The sequence below is a fragment of the Meriones unguiculatus genome, chromosome 7 (assembly GCF_030254825.1).
Source record: "Meriones unguiculatus strain TT.TT164.6M chromosome 7, Bangor_MerUng_6.1, whole genome shotgun sequence".
In the NCBI taxonomy this organism is placed as follows: Eukaryota; Metazoa; Chordata; class Mammalia; order Rodentia; family Muridae; genus Meriones; species Meriones unguiculatus.
In genome coordinates, this window is record NC_083355.1 from 45,249,165 (window position 1) to 45,266,839 (window position 17,675).

The 17,675-nt window shown below is 45.9% G+C and overlaps 3 protein-coding genes and 2 non-coding genes across 11 annotated transcripts in view; 2 read left to right on the top strand and 3 right to left on the bottom strand.

Moving 5' to 3' along the window:
- The window catches only part of Srr (serine racemase), an 18,419-nt gene extending 14,447 nt beyond the window's left edge, over window positions 1-3,972 (top strand). For all 6 annotated transcript variants that reach the window (XM_021642087.2, XM_060387320.1, XM_021642085.2 and 3 more), the window contains 6 exons: window positions 843-969; window positions 1,151-1,254; window positions 2,449-2,568; window positions 2,666-2,740; window positions 3,221-3,430; window positions 3,676-3,972. In XM_021642087.2, coding sequence (XP_021497762.1) covers window positions 843-969; window positions 1,151-1,254; window positions 2,449-2,568; window positions 2,666-2,740; window positions 3,221-3,430; window positions 3,676-3,891 — 852 coding nt within the window. In that variant the 3' untranslated portion in view covers window positions 3,892-3,972. The remainder of the gene's footprint in view (window positions 1-842; window positions 970-1,150; window positions 1,255-2,448; window positions 2,569-2,665; window positions 2,741-3,220; window positions 3,431-3,675) is intronic.
- Tsr1 (TSR1 ribosome maturation factor) lies at window positions 3,059-14,595 on the bottom strand. Its single transcript, XM_021642080.2, has 15 exons — window positions 14,467-14,595; window positions 14,228-14,331; window positions 13,291-13,510; window positions 13,065-13,199; window positions 12,114-12,538; window positions 10,661-10,820; window positions 10,150-10,307; window positions 8,541-8,737; window positions 7,493-7,655; window positions 7,152-7,262; window positions 6,396-6,528; window positions 5,069-5,185; window positions 4,595-4,735; window positions 4,417-4,491; window positions 3,059-4,319 (listed from the first exon to the last, which is right to left on the bottom strand). Exons 1-15 carry the CDS (start codon window positions 14,561-14,563, stop codon window positions 4,141-4,143), a joined length of 2,415 nt encoding a protein of 804 aa, XP_021497755.1. The 5' UTR covers window positions 14,564-14,595; the 3' UTR covers window positions 3,059-4,140.
- Window positions 6,196-6,284, bottom strand: LOC132655684 (small nucleolar RNA SNORD91 family). The gene has a single exon (XR_009593467.1). It is a non-coding gene; the product is annotated as a small nucleolar RNA SNORD91 family (small nucleolar RNA).
- LOC132655686 (small nucleolar RNA SNORD91 family) lies at window positions 6,964-7,056 on the bottom strand. Its single transcript, XR_009593470.1, has one exon. It is a non-coding gene; the product is annotated as a small nucleolar RNA SNORD91 family (small nucleolar RNA).
- Window positions 14,596-15,591: 996 nt separating the features above from the next.
- The window catches only part of Sgsm2 (small G protein signaling modulator 2), a 41,395-nt gene continuing 39,311 nt past the window's right edge, over window positions 15,592-17,675 (top strand). For both annotated transcript variants that reach the window (XM_021642078.2, XM_021642079.2), the window contains exon 1: window positions 15,592-15,723. In XM_021642078.2, coding sequence (XP_021497753.1) covers window positions 15,667-15,723 — 57 coding nt within the window. In that variant the 5' untranslated portion in view covers window positions 15,592-15,666. The remainder of the gene's footprint in view (window positions 15,724-17,675) is intronic.

Genomic DNA, 17,675 nt, shown 5'->3' on the forward strand with positions numbered 1-17,675 from the left:
TCTTTAGATCACCCCAGATCTACCTTCTGTCCTGCAAAACAGTCACTGAGTATTTTTGTTTGTTTGTGTATATGAGAGCTTTAGCTGTTTGTACACGTGCATGACAGAACAGAGCGTCAGAATCCATTATAGTTGGTTGTGAGCCACCATGTGGTTGCTGGGCACTGAACTCAGGACCTCTGGAAGAGCAGCCAGTGCTCTTAACCACTGAGCCATCACTCCAGCCCCACACTAAAATGTTCTTTATAGCTAGGTATGTCAGCTTATCCCTTAATCCGGCACATGGGAGATGACTGCCGTGAGTTCAAAGCTACCCTGAACTACATGGTTAAATTCTAGGCCAGCTAGGGCCACACAGTAAGACTCAGTCTTAAAACAGAAGTTGGGATGGTGGCCAGAGAGACAGCCCAGAATTGAGGGGCACCTGTTCTTGCAGAGGACCTGGGTTTCAAGTATGCACAGAGAGGCTCACAACTGTCTGTACCCCCAGTTCCAGAGAATCCAACAGGCTCCCATGTCGTGCACATACATGCATGCAAACAAAGTATTCATACACATAAATCTAAAAAAAAAGAGAAAAATGCCCTGTGTAAGTATTTCACCTTTTACTTTTGTATTTTCTACTAAGACAAATAGCATTGCATTACAATTGCCTATGTAGTATTGCTCAGTATTTCTAACATGCTTCAGTTTATTGCTTGGAAGCAGTAGGCTCTATTATATACCCTAGGTACATACAGCAAGCTGTTGTGTGAATACTCTCTACAGTTTGCACAATGAAACAAGTGAATGCATGGCTCTGAACATATCCCCATTGTTAAATAGCTCACCATCTCTTCCAGATTCGAGGTGCTCTTAATGCCGTCAGAGGCCTAATTCCTGACACTTTGGAAGGGAGGCCCAGAGCTGTCGTTACCCACAGCAGCGGAAACCATGGCCAGGCCCTCACCTATGCTGCCAGACTGCAAGGTACTTCGTTTTCTCGGGGTACAGAATATATTAGAGGACTGGGAAAATGCCCTAATTCAATAAGGTGGGTGACAGCTGTGGGAAGTAAGCTTCCAGATGAGTCCCTGTATGATCATAAGCCAAATGATCTGTTTCTATCCTAGGCGGTCCTCATACTGTTGCATCATTTTTTCCCTTTCAGGAATTCCTGCTTACATTGTGGTGCCTCGAACGGCTCCCAACTGCAAAAAACTGGCAATCCAAGCTTATGGAGCCTCTATAGTGTACTGTGAACCAAGTGATGAGGTAAGGAGGGAGCAGTGTTCAGCATCACTTAGTATCTTCATTTGACTGTCTACCTCCCTTACTGGATGCTTCATTTGTCTTAGAATGGCCAACCTTTTCCCTATCCTTATTTGATGGCATTAGTCTCAACGTAATGCAACTAAAGCCAGACACGCTTATTCTAGCACTCAAGAGTTTGAGACAGAATGGCAAGATCCAAACCAGCCACACTACACAGAAATATTATCAAGTTATTATCAAGTTTTAACAGCTAGGTTATGATTGCTGCATGCCTGTGATCTCAGCACTTGGGAAGTACAGGCAGGAAGGAAGATCAAGAATTCAAGATCATCTTTGGACACACATTCTAAGGCTAGCCTGAGGATCTGAGCTACATGAAATCCTGTATTTAAAAAAAAAAAAAAAGCCAGGCACAGTGGCACACACCTGTAATCCCAGCATTCAGGGAGGCAGAGGCAGGCAGATCTCCATAAATAAGTTCAAGGCCAGCCTGGTCTACAAAGTGAGTCCAGGACAGCCAAGGCCACAGAAACAAAATCACTGATAAACTTCCAAACACCACATCCAGAAAGATCTGTCCTTTCTTTTTAACACACACACAAACATGTGAAAGTGTAATCAAAAATTTAAAAAGAAAAACCAGAATGTTTACAGTTTTTTAACAGCCTCTTCTATTGTCACCCTGATTCTGTGCAACATCAGTTCTCATATTCGAAGTATCCTCATTTGTCTCTGCTTCCACCCTAGCCCCCCAAAGTGTTTTCAATAGCAACTGTCCTTTTAGCCTGTCAACCTAAATCCTCCTAGTTTTCCACCTCCCAGCTTTACGGGTTGTTTTGGTTTGGCGCTTTGTACATACTAGCAGTCACTTACAATCTCAACCACCTCCTCCTTAGAATGATCCAAGGCCTAGATGAACTACACCATTCCATCTTTCTGTCTAATCTACTGTACTTCTACCTTGTACATTTTGCACTTCATTCTTTTAAAGATCCGTATCTTGTTCATGTCAGAGAGGCCCCTCAGTCACACCTTGAAAACCATTTTTCTCACAAGTACCCAAACATGTTTATTTGCAGCTACTCTCCTGAGAGAAATGTGAAAATTTCTTTATTTGAAATGTTAAGTGATTGAACTTTTGGAGAAGTGAACTCACTGTAAGTCAAGCAAGTTACATTAATGGCACTTTTTTAGTCCAGAGAAAAGGTCACTCAGAGAATTGTGCAAGAAACAGAAGGCATCTTAGTCCACCCCAACCAGGAGCCTGCAGTGATAGCTGGACAAGGGACAATTGCCCTGGAAGTGCTAAAGCAGGTAAAATGGCAGTTCTACTTACCTACTAGGACAGTGGTTTTGCCGAAACTATATGTACACATAAAACTTAATTGACCTATTTATATTTCTACTGAAGGTTCCCTTGGTGGATGCGCTGGTGGTTCCAGTAGGGGGAGGAGGAATGGTTGCTGGAATAGCCATTACAATTAAGGTGAGAAAGCAGCTTCTAAACAGCTTCCTGGATGAGGGACACAGAACCCTAACCATCTTTCATGGCCTTCTCTGCCTCACTGTCCTTTTTATCTATGATGCCATAAAAGCAGTTACAATGGACACTGCTCAACTACACAAGTGAGCTGTTGAAGCAGAGCTACTCTTCCCAAGGATCCTGGTTCAACTGCCAGCACCCACATGGCAGCTCACAACTATCTGGTCTGTAACCCAAATTCCAGTGGATCTGATTCCCTCACATATATATGTCAAATGTACATAATTAAAAAAAAAAAAAGCAGTTACAATGGCAGCATCCTCACTCTTCATCAGATACAACTTTTATTAAAGTGCTTCAAGATCTTATTTGCATTTTGGATATCAAATGAAAGACCCTTTAACACAAAAATGTTAGCCATAAAGCCTCCTTTAGGTACACAGGCAAAGGATGTAGTTGTAAAGCCTCTGTTCCTTTCCCCAGGCCCTAAAGCCTAGCGTGAAGATTTATGGTGCTGAACCCTTGAATGCAGATGACTGCTACCAGTCCAAACTGAAAGGAGAACTAACCCCCAATCCTCAGCCTCCAGAAACCATAGCTGATGGTGTAAAATCAAGCATTGGCTTAAATACCTGGCCTATTATAAGGGACCTTGTAGATGATGTCTTCACTGTCACAGAGGATGAAATAAAGGTAAGCGAGAAAACAGTGAGCCTAAGAAACTTATGAGCAGGCAATTCACTTATCCAGACGACCTGTGACAGGTACAAACCCTGGCAAGAGTGGACTTCGCCGAGTTGTAGAGGTATTTTATTAGCAAGCCCATACTCATCGCAACCAACCCAAACACCTGTTTCATTTGGCATTTAGAACCTAACCTACTAGACTCTGGCTCCATTTCTTGTTTTATTAACCCTTGCTCCTTTCTGTGCCAACAGTATGCAACCCAGCTGGTGTGGGAGAGAATGAAGCTGCTCATTGAGCCTACTGCTGGTGTTGGATTGGCTGCAGTGCTATCTCAGCATTTCCAAACAGTCTCTCCAGAAGTAAAGAACATCTGTATTGTACTCAGTGGTGGGAATGTAGACTTGACGTCCCTAAACTGGGTAAAGCAGGCTGAAAAGCCAGCTCCTTACCAGACTGCTTCTGTTTAAATCCATGGAAGAAATAAGAATGTCACTATATGAAAATGTTGTTTTCCATCTTCCTATTTAAAATTGTTTTCAAAATCCTAATGGAGAAAAGTCTTTCAGTAAGAGTTATAGTTTGGGGACCAAGTAATGGTGTAAACACTACACAGCAGAGGCATGGACAGCTGAAATAGGAAGCACAAGCTGCCTAGTCACAATCCAGAGTCTCACACCGGAGTCTTGGCCACAGTAAAGATAGCCCCACCAGATCCATTATTCCATGTCCACTTCTGACACTGTCGAAGAAACCTCACTTTTCACCCAAGGTACTGGTTCTTGTACATAGGGATCGTAAGTCCATTTGGGGAAAACTCGTTTATAGAGATTCATTAATACTGTATCCTGAGATTTTAGCTTCCCATCAAAACTGCACTTCATATGGCCATGGGTACCTGGAAGGAAAAGAGAAAGTTGGTCAAAATAGACACTTTTAGGGATTGAACTTACAACCAATGGTCCTTGATGACACCTGGGAATCCCTCCTCTTACCTACAGGCTCCTTAATGTGTCCTCTGCGGCCCCACTTGGTTCTCAGCTCCACAGGCTTAAACCACATCACATCCTCTGAGAAAGGAACACACAGACATAAAATCAAATACCCACACAGCGTCAAGACGATCCTCCCACCACGGGAAATGAGCTCCTGCTCTCCTTCGTTCACGCCTACCTCTGTTGAAGAACATATATCGCACTACTGCCATCTTGGTAAAAATTTTGAAAGGATGACCACTCAGAACAACTCTCTTGATGACCATCCTGTCTGGATCCACTGATAACAGATGGCCTGTAGCAATGAGGCTGTGCATTCCTAAGAAAGGAGAGCAGGCCAGATCCTTAGTTACTGTTCTAATCTATTTTAAGGACCCATGCAAGAGTTTCTTGGAAAAATACACTATGCTACCTTCCTGGGGCCACAGAAAGACCACTGAAAGATTGCTATGAGCCAGTCCACCAGACCCACCTTACGCAGCCTGCACTGAAGTGTGCCAACAGTGAAGAACTAGTTGATCACCCTGGGCTTACACCCCAGGGAGACTAAAACGGGTATGACTTAATACAGTAAGACCCCTAAGGAACAGATGAGTGATGGTCCTAGCAGGTACATATTTGTTGTTTATTTGTTATTCAGAATCCAACATACCATTGCTTCTCTGCTTGAAAAGCAGCACGGATGCGGGAGGAAAAGTGATTGGTGCGAACACTGTTACCACTAAGGCTGCATCAGGAGTCAGGAATCTCTGAAATTTATGTTTATCAGCTTCCATAGAAAGGGTCCAAAATAAAAAAATAGAAAAGTTAAGCCATTTAAGAAACCAATCCAAAGGCTGTCAAAAGCACACAACCCCACCTTTTAAAATTATAGTAATGAAGATCAAACCCAAGGCTGTATATACACTAAGGGCTCTGCCCCCTGATCTCATTGCCTCCACAACCAGTGCTTATACTCAGACTGACTGTGCTTCATCAACAAGCCAGTCTCGAGCAGAACATTTTCTACCCAGAAAGTTAAGTATGGCTTTGAGCTGAGTTCTTTGTGCCGCCTGTAGGATAAAGTAGGTGAGGAGGAAAACTGTTCATTTGCAACACCGCCATTACTTTCTTAAAATAAGAAGAGCTTCTGAATATATTTTATTGACTTTCGGGGTGCAGGGCACATGTGCTACAGCATTAGAGTAGAAAATCAGGAGCCATTTCTCTTTCCATCATAGGTGGTCAGGGCACTCAGAGTGTAGATCCTCAGGTTCAGCAACAAGTGCTGAGCTAGCTCTATTATTTCTTTCTATTTCAACTACTTAGGCTTATCAGTGTACCCCGTGCTGGCTGGGCATGCTGGTGTACCCCCAACACTGCATTCCCAGTACCCTGAAGGTCAAGAAAGACCAGCCTGTCTCTCAAACCTCAATAAATAAAAACTGACAAAAACACAATAGTTTTACACAATAATTTGATACTTAATAATAAGCAGGCAATAATTATATAATAATAATAGTTGAAGGTGGGAGGACCCGAAGTTCAAGGCCCTTCTAGGCCATACTAATAATCCTGTCTCAAAAGACACCTTGCCCCCAAAATCACAAGCTAAGCCACGTTTTATAAAATTATGTTCACAAAATGACATGGTGGATGAAAAAAATGTAGCACCATTAATGCTGTCTCCAGCTTTGTCTCCTGTCACTGAAAGGCAAAAGCCCCAAGTGAGCAGGTAACACATATTCCTTCTCCTAAAGCTAGACCCTGCTTTAAAACCCACTCTGGAACAAATACTCAAAGAAGAGAAGCCTCAGTACCAGGTTGCATCACTGGGATGCTTCAGACAGGTTCAGACATTTTAGATAAAAACATCATTGGCTCCTAAAGTCAGAGTACTGAAAATATGTCTAACCACAGAGGCTTCAGTGTTTCAAAATGTACTCTGCCTTCAACCCTAAAAGAATAGGTGAGAAGATCCCAGCAGCTCCCGTGCTTACCTGCTGTGTGCTGAGAGAATAAAGGGGAGGCTCGGAAGCGCCTGAACCCACAGTGGAAGATCAGTTCTTCTTTGGCCTTCACAGGTTCCGTGTTGCCAGGGTTCCGCCTCACCACCATGTTCAATACTGACATCTGAGGACCAAATAAGAAAAAGCTTCATAGTCTAGGCATACAAACAGCCTACCTGAAAGGTAAACAAAATAAACATCAGTATCACCCTACCAACTGACCATGCTAGTTGATGTTGTACAGATGACATTTTAAATAGTTCCCTTTCTACCCACCAACTGACGTTACACCTGCATTTAGGCCTCACTGGAGCACATATGTGCACATATCTAAGCTAGCTTACCATTCGAACTCTGACATTAAAGAGCTAGCCACAGTGAATGGCCTTCACATCTATCTGATCACCATATACCCTCCCACCACAATCATCCAACCTCCTCAACCCTTACGACAGCCTTCCCACTCCCGGTAAACATGACTACTGGCTACCAAGAGAACACTGGCAAACACTTACTTTTATGACTGACTGCTAACCCCTGTTGTCATCTGAAAAAACACACTTAGAGAAGTCTCAGAACCACACAGACTGCATCACAAAGATGCTTCAGACAGGTTCAGACATCTTGGGCATAACCATCATTGACTTCTCTATTCTGATTCCTCAATCAAAAAGCTAAATGAGCAAAATGTTGAACACTTTGGAAAAATATTTGTAACTCTACATTTGCCACAAAACACTAATTTACCTTCTGTTCGTAAGGTAGCAAAGAAAATGCAATCAAAGGTGCTCCTTGCCTAAAATACTCAACCACTGAGACTGGGACATCTGAGACATGAAGTGTGACATACCAGCCAGCCTGCCAGGAAGAAGCACAAGACAATCACAGGGTGATCCTTAATGTCCCAATAATGATCAAACCTTTCTCCAAGGATATACAGGCCAAGCCTCGTCTTTCCAGACTGGCACTCAAGGATGTGTCACCAGATTCAACCTTCCCAGTTAATTATCTCTGATCGATGTTTGTTCCCAAACAAGCAGCATGGTGTCAAACAAAAACAGATTATAAGGTAGACAGAAGGCAGGTACCTCAGCTCCTTCAGTTTCTTTTTCCTCAATCTCTTTAAAGATTCTTTTCCGAGTATTAATGAAATTTTGAAATTGAAAGATCCTAGCATAATCTCTAGGAAGGTTTTCCTTAGGGTCCCAAGGAGATGTCCGGAAGCTCTTGAGGCCTCTGTATTTCTGAAATCTAGAACACACATTTTTTAAAAAAAGTAAGAGGATTAGATGGTGCTACACTAGACCCACCTCACTTATTAAATGGTTAAGTCTCTAGCTTTTTCAAAGTACTCTTATCTAGGGATGACTCTAGTATAATGTTTACTAGTATACACATGGCCGAGGTCCAATCCCAGGCATAGTACAACAAGCAAATCTTTAAATCTGGCTCTGTGGTAAATACCTCTAGTTCCAGCACCAGGGAACCTGGGGCAGGATCATGTGTTCCATGTCAGCCTAAGCTACAAAGCAAAACTGTTTCAAAAACTAAGGCACCAAAATATTCTAATAAACTAGAATTGGTCATGGAAGTACCCACCTATAATCTCTACGCATCGGAGGTGGAGGCAGGAAGATCACGGCTAGCCTGGTCTACCTGAGACCCTATCTCAGGTAGCCTTCAAACTAAGGCTTTAGAAAAACCATGTTCTAAAACAGCTTCTAACAAGTATTTCAGAATCAAACCAGGCTTTTCATAGGGGACGAAGTGCCTGCCTGGACCAGTCAGGGAATGTGGCTCTTGAACCTGCCTTACAGCTTTTAGTCAAGCTTACTTCCAGAAAATCACCTACATTTTCTTACTTCTACTTTTACAAGCATTCACTCAATACACTCTTACTTCCCGAAATACATACTTCTGAGTATTTACTCCTACAAGGAATATCTGATAGTTAGCCTCTTTCACTAGAGCTCTCTGGACAATTTTAGGCACTGATTGTATGTTGCTTCTTCTCACACAGCATGTTAGCCCTTCAAGGACAGGACAATGTGTTTTTCTCCATTTGATTCCTACTCACATAGTTCTAAACCGTCAAAGTTTTAAATAAAATTTGTTTGAAATCAATTGTTGACTAACCGAATTCTAGCAGCCACATCACGGGGGGTATCCATTTCATCTGGAAACATCTCTTCTAATCTTTCTTGTTTATATTTCTCCAACATTCTCTCCTCGGCCTCTTCATCTACTTTCTCATCATATAGATCATCACACACAGACTCCCCTAGAGTCATAGTTTCACATTCTTCCTCCTCTTCCTCCTCACCACTCCCATCCTGTAAAATAGGGGATAACAACTATGCAATATGAAACATATTTGCAATTTGAACATTTAGGAAGCTGAGACAGGAAACTCACTATGAGTTTAATGGCAGAGTAAGACTGTCTCAAAAACAAATGGAAAGAAAAAGTAACAAACCCAAAGCAGGGAATGTAGCTCAACTGGTAGAATGCTTTCCTACCTAGCATGTTTGAAGTGCTTGTTTAGATCACCACCACTGACTAACACTGGGGAGATTTCACATGCCTGATATCAAGACCTGGGTTCAAGGTCACACTCAGCTACTAAATTCTAGGCCAGCCTGAGATATGTAAGACTATGCCCCCCCCCAAATGAAAACCATAGCACCAACAGGGTGGTCTAAAGGCATTGTTTCCAACAATGATTACCTCACTTCTAAACCCAAGTTTATCCAGGAAACCCAAATAGTGGAAAAGGAGAAACAACCCCAGCAAGCTGTTCCTGACTGCCATACACTGGTCCACACATAAACACAAGCATGCTTTTGAGATAAGCATAGTGGTGCACACCTTTATCCCAGCACTTGAGAAAACACTGCGTCCAAAACTAAGACACAGCATGCTAGAGTACCTCTATAATCCAAGCACTAGGGAGAGGAAGAGGCAAGAGACTAAGGAGTTCAAGGTCATTCTCTGCTACTCAGTGAGTTCAGAAAACGTGGCATACATGAGACTTCTCAGAAAAAAAGAACTACCCAAGAGTAATAATAAGATGGTGCATTGACATTTCAAAAAAACCAACAAAATAGCAATCAGAAATGGTGTCACACATCTATGATCCTAGCTCTAGAAACATTAAGATAAAAGATTGCTGTTGCGTCCATTGTCAGCTATAGGCTAATAAGAGCACCTTCTTAAAAAAAAAAAAAGCAGATATTTCAGCAGAAACACCCATTTCTACACCAAAAGCAATTAAATAAGGATTAATTTTGTGTATATTTTATATTGGTATTCATTGCAGATATGTTTTCCTAGATTGCAAAGAGTATCAGTATAAAAATGTGCATGTGAGTTTATGTGGTCATGTGTTTATGACTGTAGAGGGCAGAAGACAGCTTTTGTTGCCTGTCCTCAGCTTGAGACAGGATCTTCTGCAGTCTGTTAACTTGGCCTCAGTGCTCCAGAAATCCTTTCTCTACCCTTCTCTTGCCAGAGACTTGCACTACCACACTGAGCTTCACATGGGTTCTGAGGATTCAAACTCGAGTCCTAACACTTATGTGGCACTTTACCCAGTGGGCATCTCCCCAACCTCAAAATAAATTATGCTAGAGAATAAGTCATGAAAACAACTTTTCCATAATCGCAGGCATTCTTAAGCAACTGATTTCACACAGCCTTGTTTTTGGAGCTATATGCACAGGTGGCCCCATGGCCCATTTCTTACCTGAGACTCCTCTTCCATAAAACCTTCATGTTGTATATCATCATATTCATCGCCTTCCCCATCACTTTCATCACCTTCATCCAGAATCCATTCAGCCTGGTAACTAGATGTTCCTTTAGGGACCTTCTTTACCACGCTGGAACGTTGCTTCAATAAGTCTGTAAAAACCCAAACAATTTATGTACTTCCTTTTTGTATTCTCACCTTTGCAGACACTGCTACCAACACGAGGAAATAGCAGCTACAAGAGAACAACTTCCAAGCTTCATTCAGCTGGCTCAAGTTAGCAACAAATACAAAGCTAAATAAGCCCTGTAGTGGACCTAATGACATTTATTATTTACAAAGACAAGCGTGGAGTGATTTCTAGAGAGGAAGCTGTATGAAGTGTTTACTTAGTGCAGCGATGACCTTCAATCCTTTCCTCATCCAGACCTAGAAGCATAGGAGCAGTAACCAAGACAAGAGCTATACAAAATGACAGTCAAAAGTAATGTTTGCTGCTACTGACCTTTTGCCTCATCCAGCTCCTCCTCAGTGGGCCAGGTCTGCTCCCCTTCCATCGGGTCTGGAATAACTTCTGTTTGTAAAGTCTCCTGCTGATCAGGGTCTGCCTTCATCAGAACCTTAAGGTCTTCTTCCATGTCTGCTGCAGCATCTGTAACACAAACCTAAAACCAAAAGATGAACATTAACTTGTAACAGTAACCTGAAAGAGCCAAACTATACAGAAAATCAAAACATACCAAAATTTCCAGGTGGCCATCCCTAGCATTTCACCTCTGCTCTCCTGCTTAATTCTTGAGATTGTCTCTAATCTTGAACCTGTTTATTATACTCCCTTTACCGAGCTGCTCTTTTCAGGATTAGACACGCCCTGCATGATTGTGCACACTGTTTATCTCAGCACATAACTGGAAGAGGCAGGATGCTATCTGCAATGGTCGAGGCCAGTCTGGTCGATTCGCTAGCCACTGCTACATAGTAAGGTCCAGAGTTTTTGTTGTTGCTTTGCGTTTTTTGTTTTTTTGTTTTGTTTTGTTTTTCTTTTTTGGTTTTTGGTGTGTTTTTTTATTTTATTTTTTGGTTTTTCAAGACAGGGTTTCTCTGTATAGCCTTGGCTGTCCTGGACTCTTTATAGACCAGACTGGCCTTTAACTCAGAGATCCACCTGCCTCTGCCTCCCAGTCCTGTTTAATCCCAGCATTAAACAGCATGCCAGGCAGCCAGGCAGTGGGCCCAGCATAGGTCCAGTCTTTTTTAAAAGTTCAAAGAATGCCTGGTGTAGTGCCACACTCCTTTAATCTCAACAGAGGCAGGCACATCTCTGTGAGTTCAGGCCAACTTGGTCTACACAGTGAGTTCCAGGACAGTCAGTCAGGGCTACAGAGAAAAACCCTGTTTTTAAAAAAAAAGGGGGGGGGGCAAAGAAAGACTCTACTCCATCACTACCCGCAGGCTTTCATAGTCCCCAGCATATTTATCCATCCCTTCCACACATTTGGTTGACTCTGCTCTCTCTGGCATAGCTTGTTAGGTCCTAGATTTCCACAGCACATCTACACCTTAACTATATGCTGCAAGCGTGTTAGTTTTTTGTCTAATTCAAATTAAGTTCTGAGAAAAGAGGCCACATCTGCCAACTATGCAGAATTTCTAGGAAGTACTGGATAAATATACACGATAAACATATTTCTATTTACGGACTTATACTTCAAATGAGCAGTGATCTCACTGGCCTAACAATCTGCTCTGAAAGTAAGTCTGGGCCCACAAGGTAGGAGAGCCAAGCCCCACAAAGTAATCCCTGCCCTCCACACCAGTGATAGGGCTCCTCTCCAGCATACAAAAGCAAATTCAGTAACAAAGTTAAAAACCATCTTGGGCAAGGAATGTAGCCAAGTAATAGAGGGCCCACCTAGCCTGTGTTGGGTTTTCTGAAATGAAAACCCTATCAATCTTACCTCCATTGCCATGCTTGGTTTCTTTTGGGATTTAATCACTCTAGGATTTAAAGGGAAAGGGTCCACTGGCGCATCTATCTGATTCATCTGGAAATCACCATGTCCAACAATATGCAGCAAGCTGTTCACATTCAGAGTCCTCCCACGAACATAGCCTGAGATTTTCAAGGTGCCCACTGAGTTATTCTCCTCACTAGGCACGAAGTCAGCAACATGGGCAAACAAGTAAGCTCGCCGAGCTCGGAAAGCAAGATGCCGTTGCTTCTGGTTCGCCAACTGTCTAAGCAGCGTTCCTGCCTCCTGTTGGGTGTCTAAGAACAGGAGTTTGTCTTCAGGAAAGCGTTTCTCCACTGTTTTACTTAGCTTCTTTCTGGCATCTATCTGTTTCTTTGGTGGGAGGCCAGAAAGCCCCTGGACAGCTAGTGCTGAAAGAGAAAAATAGCGCTTAATGACTGTTTCACTAATTGAAAATTCCTCTCTCGTTCACAACCAACCCAGCAGTTCTACTGTGATCCCAAAGACCACTAGGAAACTCAATTCTTAGCTAACACTGAAGAAATGTCACAAGGGACAACTTCCTATTCTTCCCTAAGCAAAGAGCAGCCCAGAAATAAAAATTCTCCTTAATATGAAAGTAGCTGGGTATTGGTGGGTGTGCACTTTTAATACCGGCATTTGGGAGGCAGAGGCAAGCATCTGTTATGCTCAAGGCCAACCTGGTCTACAGAGTGAGTTCCAGGACAGCCAAGCCACAGAGAGAAACCCTGTCTTAAAAAAGAAAAAAATAAAATAAAATGTGCAATTTGAACAATTATATCCTACATCGAATACAACCCATTGATTGTACTCCTAAATCAAATGCTAAATATTATACCTGGAAGATCAGATTTGAACACAAAAAAATGCAAATTTACTTTCTTTGCTGGTCTCCAATACTCCAAACACACTTACCATATGTGGGAAGTCCCTGAGCAAAGAGGCAGGAGAGACAGTAATCCCCAGTACTGTCCCAGCCTTCTATTGGGTCCAGGAGGAACACAATGGTATCAGCAACTTTAGCCATGTCTAATACAGTATGCAGATCCCCTAGATACAAAAGACACAGTGGAAAGAGGTAGTTAGCACATTATAATCAAGAAATATAACAACATAACAGAAAAATATTGAATATTCTAACCTGGTCTTGCATATGTGAAAAACCACCGATGTTTCAAACCCGGACATACAAGCATAAAGCTATGGGTGCTTCCCCATTCACTCAAGTACACTGTTCCCAAATCTTCATTCTGAAGCAGTTTAAATGCCTCTGGAAGGGAAACCCTGCTGTGCAGAGGCACCACCAGCACCTGATGTGGAGGCCCATCCTTGCTGCCCAGCTGCCTCTTCTCTGCCAGAACCTAGAAACACAAAGGTTCAGAGACTACCTCAATCATTTGTTTCACTAGTACATCTTCATAAATACATCTGCTGCCACACCAAATCAGAACTCCCAGACCTTTTTGTTGGGTTATAAAAGTGCCAAGGGAACTTTATTTATCATAAAACATTAGGAAAAAAAAAATCACAGGAGCTAGAGAGATGGCTCAGTGGTCAAGATCAGTGCTCTTCCAGAAGACTGGGAGCACACACGTGGAGCTCACAACTGTCTGTAACTCCAAGATCTGACACCCACAGACATACATGCAGGCAAAACACCAATACACATAGAATAAAAATAATACTCTTTTTTTAAAAAGAAAAGATCAAAATGGCCAGGCCTTTAATCTGGGCATTTAGGAGAGGCAGGGCTTTGAATTAGAGGCCAGTCGACGTACTTAGGACGCTCTAGGCCAGCCAGGGCTACATAATGAGACCCTTTGTTAAAACAAAATCATAATCACAATAGCCTGCAAAAAAGAGCAGCAATCCGTGTACTACAAGATACCCATGGACCAAGCATTCTCTCGTTGCAAGCCACGCGTATGACTTGTCAAGGAGTTTGACAGGGCCACAGACTAAAAGGAACGCGGCCCGAAAGGTACCCCGAGATTATCTCCGTTTTCGTCCTATTTCCGGGTCAGTTACCTATCTAAAACCATAAGCCGCGCCGTCTCCCAACCCCCGACTCTTCTCACCGCCTCCCTTTTCTGCTTTCGGAGCTGGCTGGCGCGGTGCCTCTGGTCCACGCGGCTGAGCTGCTTCTTCAGCTTCTTGCTCAGGATCTTCGGTCCCACACGGCCTGGAAGGCAGACCAGAAGTGGCTGTTCTCCTCGCCATTAACCAACAAGACCGACCCAGCGCTTTTGGCAACGATGCCAAGTCTAGTCCCGGTGTGAGCACGGGCAGCCAAGCGCCCTTCCTCCTGTCCACTCACCTTTGCTGTCCCGCTGAGTGGACCCACCACCGTGGTGCCGCCCGCCTTTGTGGGCTTTATTCTGCTGCTTCAGCGGGCCGGAGCGGTGAGCCGCCATCCTGCGGCCCACGTGCACCGAGAGAGCACGGCTTCCGGCCGGACCGGCGCGCTTCCGGCCCGGGGGCCGGACCTCGGCGGGCTCCCGCGCCCTCTCGCGAGGTTTCTCCCGCCAGCCCGTGCCCAGCAGACCCGGCGCGGCCGCTCTTGCCGGCCGTAGCCGGCTGCCGAGGGCACAGGGACGGCGGCTGCGCTCTCCCGGCCCCGGCTCAGAGGGTGGGCCTGTTTTGCTCCCACCTTTCTATTTTTCACACGCTAAAGTTGCATCACGTGGGAAGAAATGGAAGTCGCCCTCTCACGTAGATTTTGCGCGTCGCTCCCGGGTCTCGTGGAATTGCATAAAGGGATGAAATCTGTAGCTGAGTGACTCTTTCCCCCACTTCTCGAGTTTCCAGAGCCAGTCATTAGAAGGGGCTCGCCTCACCCTCGCCGGCCCCCTTGCTCCAGCGTGGGCCCATCTGCAAGATGAGCCGAACGAAACGTGGAGACCCTGAATAGCGTGAAGGGCTCCGGGTCCGTGGGTCGCGGCCGGGTTCTTGCTTTCTCCCACAGGCTTTGCAACTGAGAGTACCGGCAGGCCGCGGGATTCGGAGGAGCGACGGGACCCAGAGCCGGAACGCAGGCCTCCGCGCTCCTCTCTGAGGGGCCAGAAGCCGGGAGCAGTCGCCGGCGGCGGCCAGCCCAGACGCAGGCGCCTTTCCAGAGTCCGCCCGCTCGGCGGCGCGTGGCGAGAAGCTGACTTCCCGCGCTCACAATGCGGGTTCGCGCCCTCGGGGCGGGAGACGGCCGGTCGCCATGACAACCATGCCTGCGGCGCGCGCCGGGGCCCGACGCCCCCGGCGTCCGCGCCGCCCTGACCCCCCCTCCCCAGTCGCGGTGCACACACCCCCTCCCTGCCCGCTGTGGGAAGGGGCCGGGCCTGCTGCCTGACGTCTGCGGGGCTCGGAAGATGGCTGCGGAGCTGAGCACAGGGCAGTGGCTGCGGCGGCGGCAGGCAGGGAGCGCGGCGGCCGGGGGCTCCGCCTCGCGCGCGGGGCGCTGAGTCGGGAGGCGCGGAGGCGGCGCGGGGCCGCTGGGGGCCGCCCGCCCGCCACCTGCCGCACCATGGGCAGCGCAGACAACGCAGTCAAAGAAAAGCTGCTGTGGAACGTGAAAAAGGAGGTACGGTCGGGACAGGGGCTCAGGGGCTCGCACCCCCCCCGCGCTGCCTCGGGAGCAGAGGGCCCGTGGCCCCCACGCGCGCGGCCGCCAGCCTGCGGGCTCGGGCCAGGCGGGGGCGGGGTCCCGTGCTGCCCTCCGCGCCCCAGGCAGCGCCCTCGGCCACGGTCGGGCTAGTGCCCTGGGGCTTGTTTGCTCCGCAGTTCCTCCCTCTCCCCGCCCTGTGACGGCAGCAGCTCGGGGAGACCACGGTCGGGGGAGGGGTGGCGGAGATCGCTGGAGCACCCGAGTTGCCCATTCATGGCCGGTACTGCCCGGGGAGGGGACGGGGTCCCCGTGGGCCTCCCGAGACGTCGGGCCAGAGATCTAGGGGCTCCGCTCCCGGGTGCCCAACACCGCCCTCTTGTATTCCCCTGGCAAGTGAGTCGTGGCCGGCCGAAGGTTCGCCGCACACTTCACTGTCTCTCCCTCCACGCCCACCTCCTTACCCAGGAACCCCGGTATTTTTAAGAATGTTTTTTAAGACTCAGATTGTTTTTCCTCTTTTAAGGGAAATCCTTCAGAAACAAGAGTGTTTCTCCCTACTAATTCCCGTTACCTTGACCCTCTTAAAAGCTCATTTCAATTTCGGGGGTGGGGTGGGGGTTGCCCGGCTGAATGACTCACCAGCTTGTGAGAGAGCCTGCAGTGTCCATGAAATGAATGAGGCCTTCTTCCCTAGCCTGCCTCTGTAGCTAGGTCTACCCGGTGTGAAGAAACCTGTCTGCTTGTTCACTGTTTATCCAGGGCCTGGCACACATCTGCGGACCTTGGAAACTGAGGTCTGGTGGGAAAGTCTTGAACAGTGCAGACTTAGTTCTATGTGAACTTAGGTAAAGTTAATTAAACTCTTTCAAGTCTTGGTTTCCTAGTCTCTTTTTTAAATGGGGTAATACTATTTATCTCACATACATAAACATACCATGTGTTTTTCATGCACACTTAGAGTTTCAGGATTTGAGAAGACCCTGGGCTCTCATTCTGCATTAACCATGACCTAGCTCTTGTGCCCTAACTGTTCCCTTCCTTCTCGGCAGAAAAGTCAAAAGCCATCGCCTTCCCAGCTTTCGTGAGCAACTTCATGGTGCTTGTGATGTGAAGCAGCCGAGTGAGGGTTTCTTAGGCCAGGGCCTTTCCCAATAGTCTTGAGCTCCAGCCTTGTCCCCAAAGAAAAGAGAAACCTCAGTGATTTTCCCCAAGAAGAAAGCAGTGTAAGGCAGAGACTTGGGGGAACGTAGACGTGCAGGAACTATGAGCCAAATTTGAGAATTGATGAAGTATGTTGGAAAATACTTTAGAGAACATGATTTTCCTCCCAGTTCTCAAAGACACTGTTTCAAGAATGATTCTTCAAAGAATTGAATTTGTGCTGCAAGGATGTTTTCTTCCTGGCAAAAGCTTACCTGCTCTGTAGTGCTTGTTCTACAGAAAGAGCTATAAGAAGAGACAGCTGAGAACTAGAGGCAGGATTGTTCTCACAGAGGACCCCTGCACTGATCCTAAGAGCATCAGTAGGTCCTCCTGACCCAGCTAGCATCAGCTAGGTCCCTCCAGCTGCTTCACACCTATAGATCTTTAGGCCCCCTGGGAAGTAATCAAGGATGTTTTTAACAGTTTGGAGTGCAAGGATTGATTCAATCTGATCCTCATCTACCTAACCCCTAACCATGATTAATCCAGCAGGAGGAACCTCCAGGCCCTTCATTTCTCCTTAGGCCACAGCTGTTCTGCCACTCTCCATACAACGCATGTTAATAGAGGACCTTGGGCTGTCATGGTGGTGTGTGCCATTACTCCCTTTAATCTCACCACTCTGCCAGATGGATCTCTATGATACCCAAGCCCGCCTACCTCAAAATAAGTAGATAAAATAAAACAGAACACACTGGGAGCCAGGATGTCATCAGGACACTGCA

What these genes read in the sequence shown, in the direction of transcription:
- Tsr1 (XM_021642080.2), bottom strand. Translation starts at nt 14,563, where the DNA reads ATGGCGGCTCACCGCTCCGGCCCGCTGAAGCAGCAGAATAAAGCCCAC. An exon ending in GATGTGGCTGCTAGAATTCG is followed by an intron (nt 7,656 to 8,540) that starts GTTAGTCAACAA and finishes TGTGTGTTCTAG; the next exon opens with ATTTCAGAAATACAGAGGCC. An exon ending in TGCTACCTTACGAACAGAAG is followed by an intron (nt 6,529 to 7,151) that starts GTAAATTAGTGT and finishes TTTGGTCCTCAG; the next exon opens with ATGTCAGTATTGAACATGGT.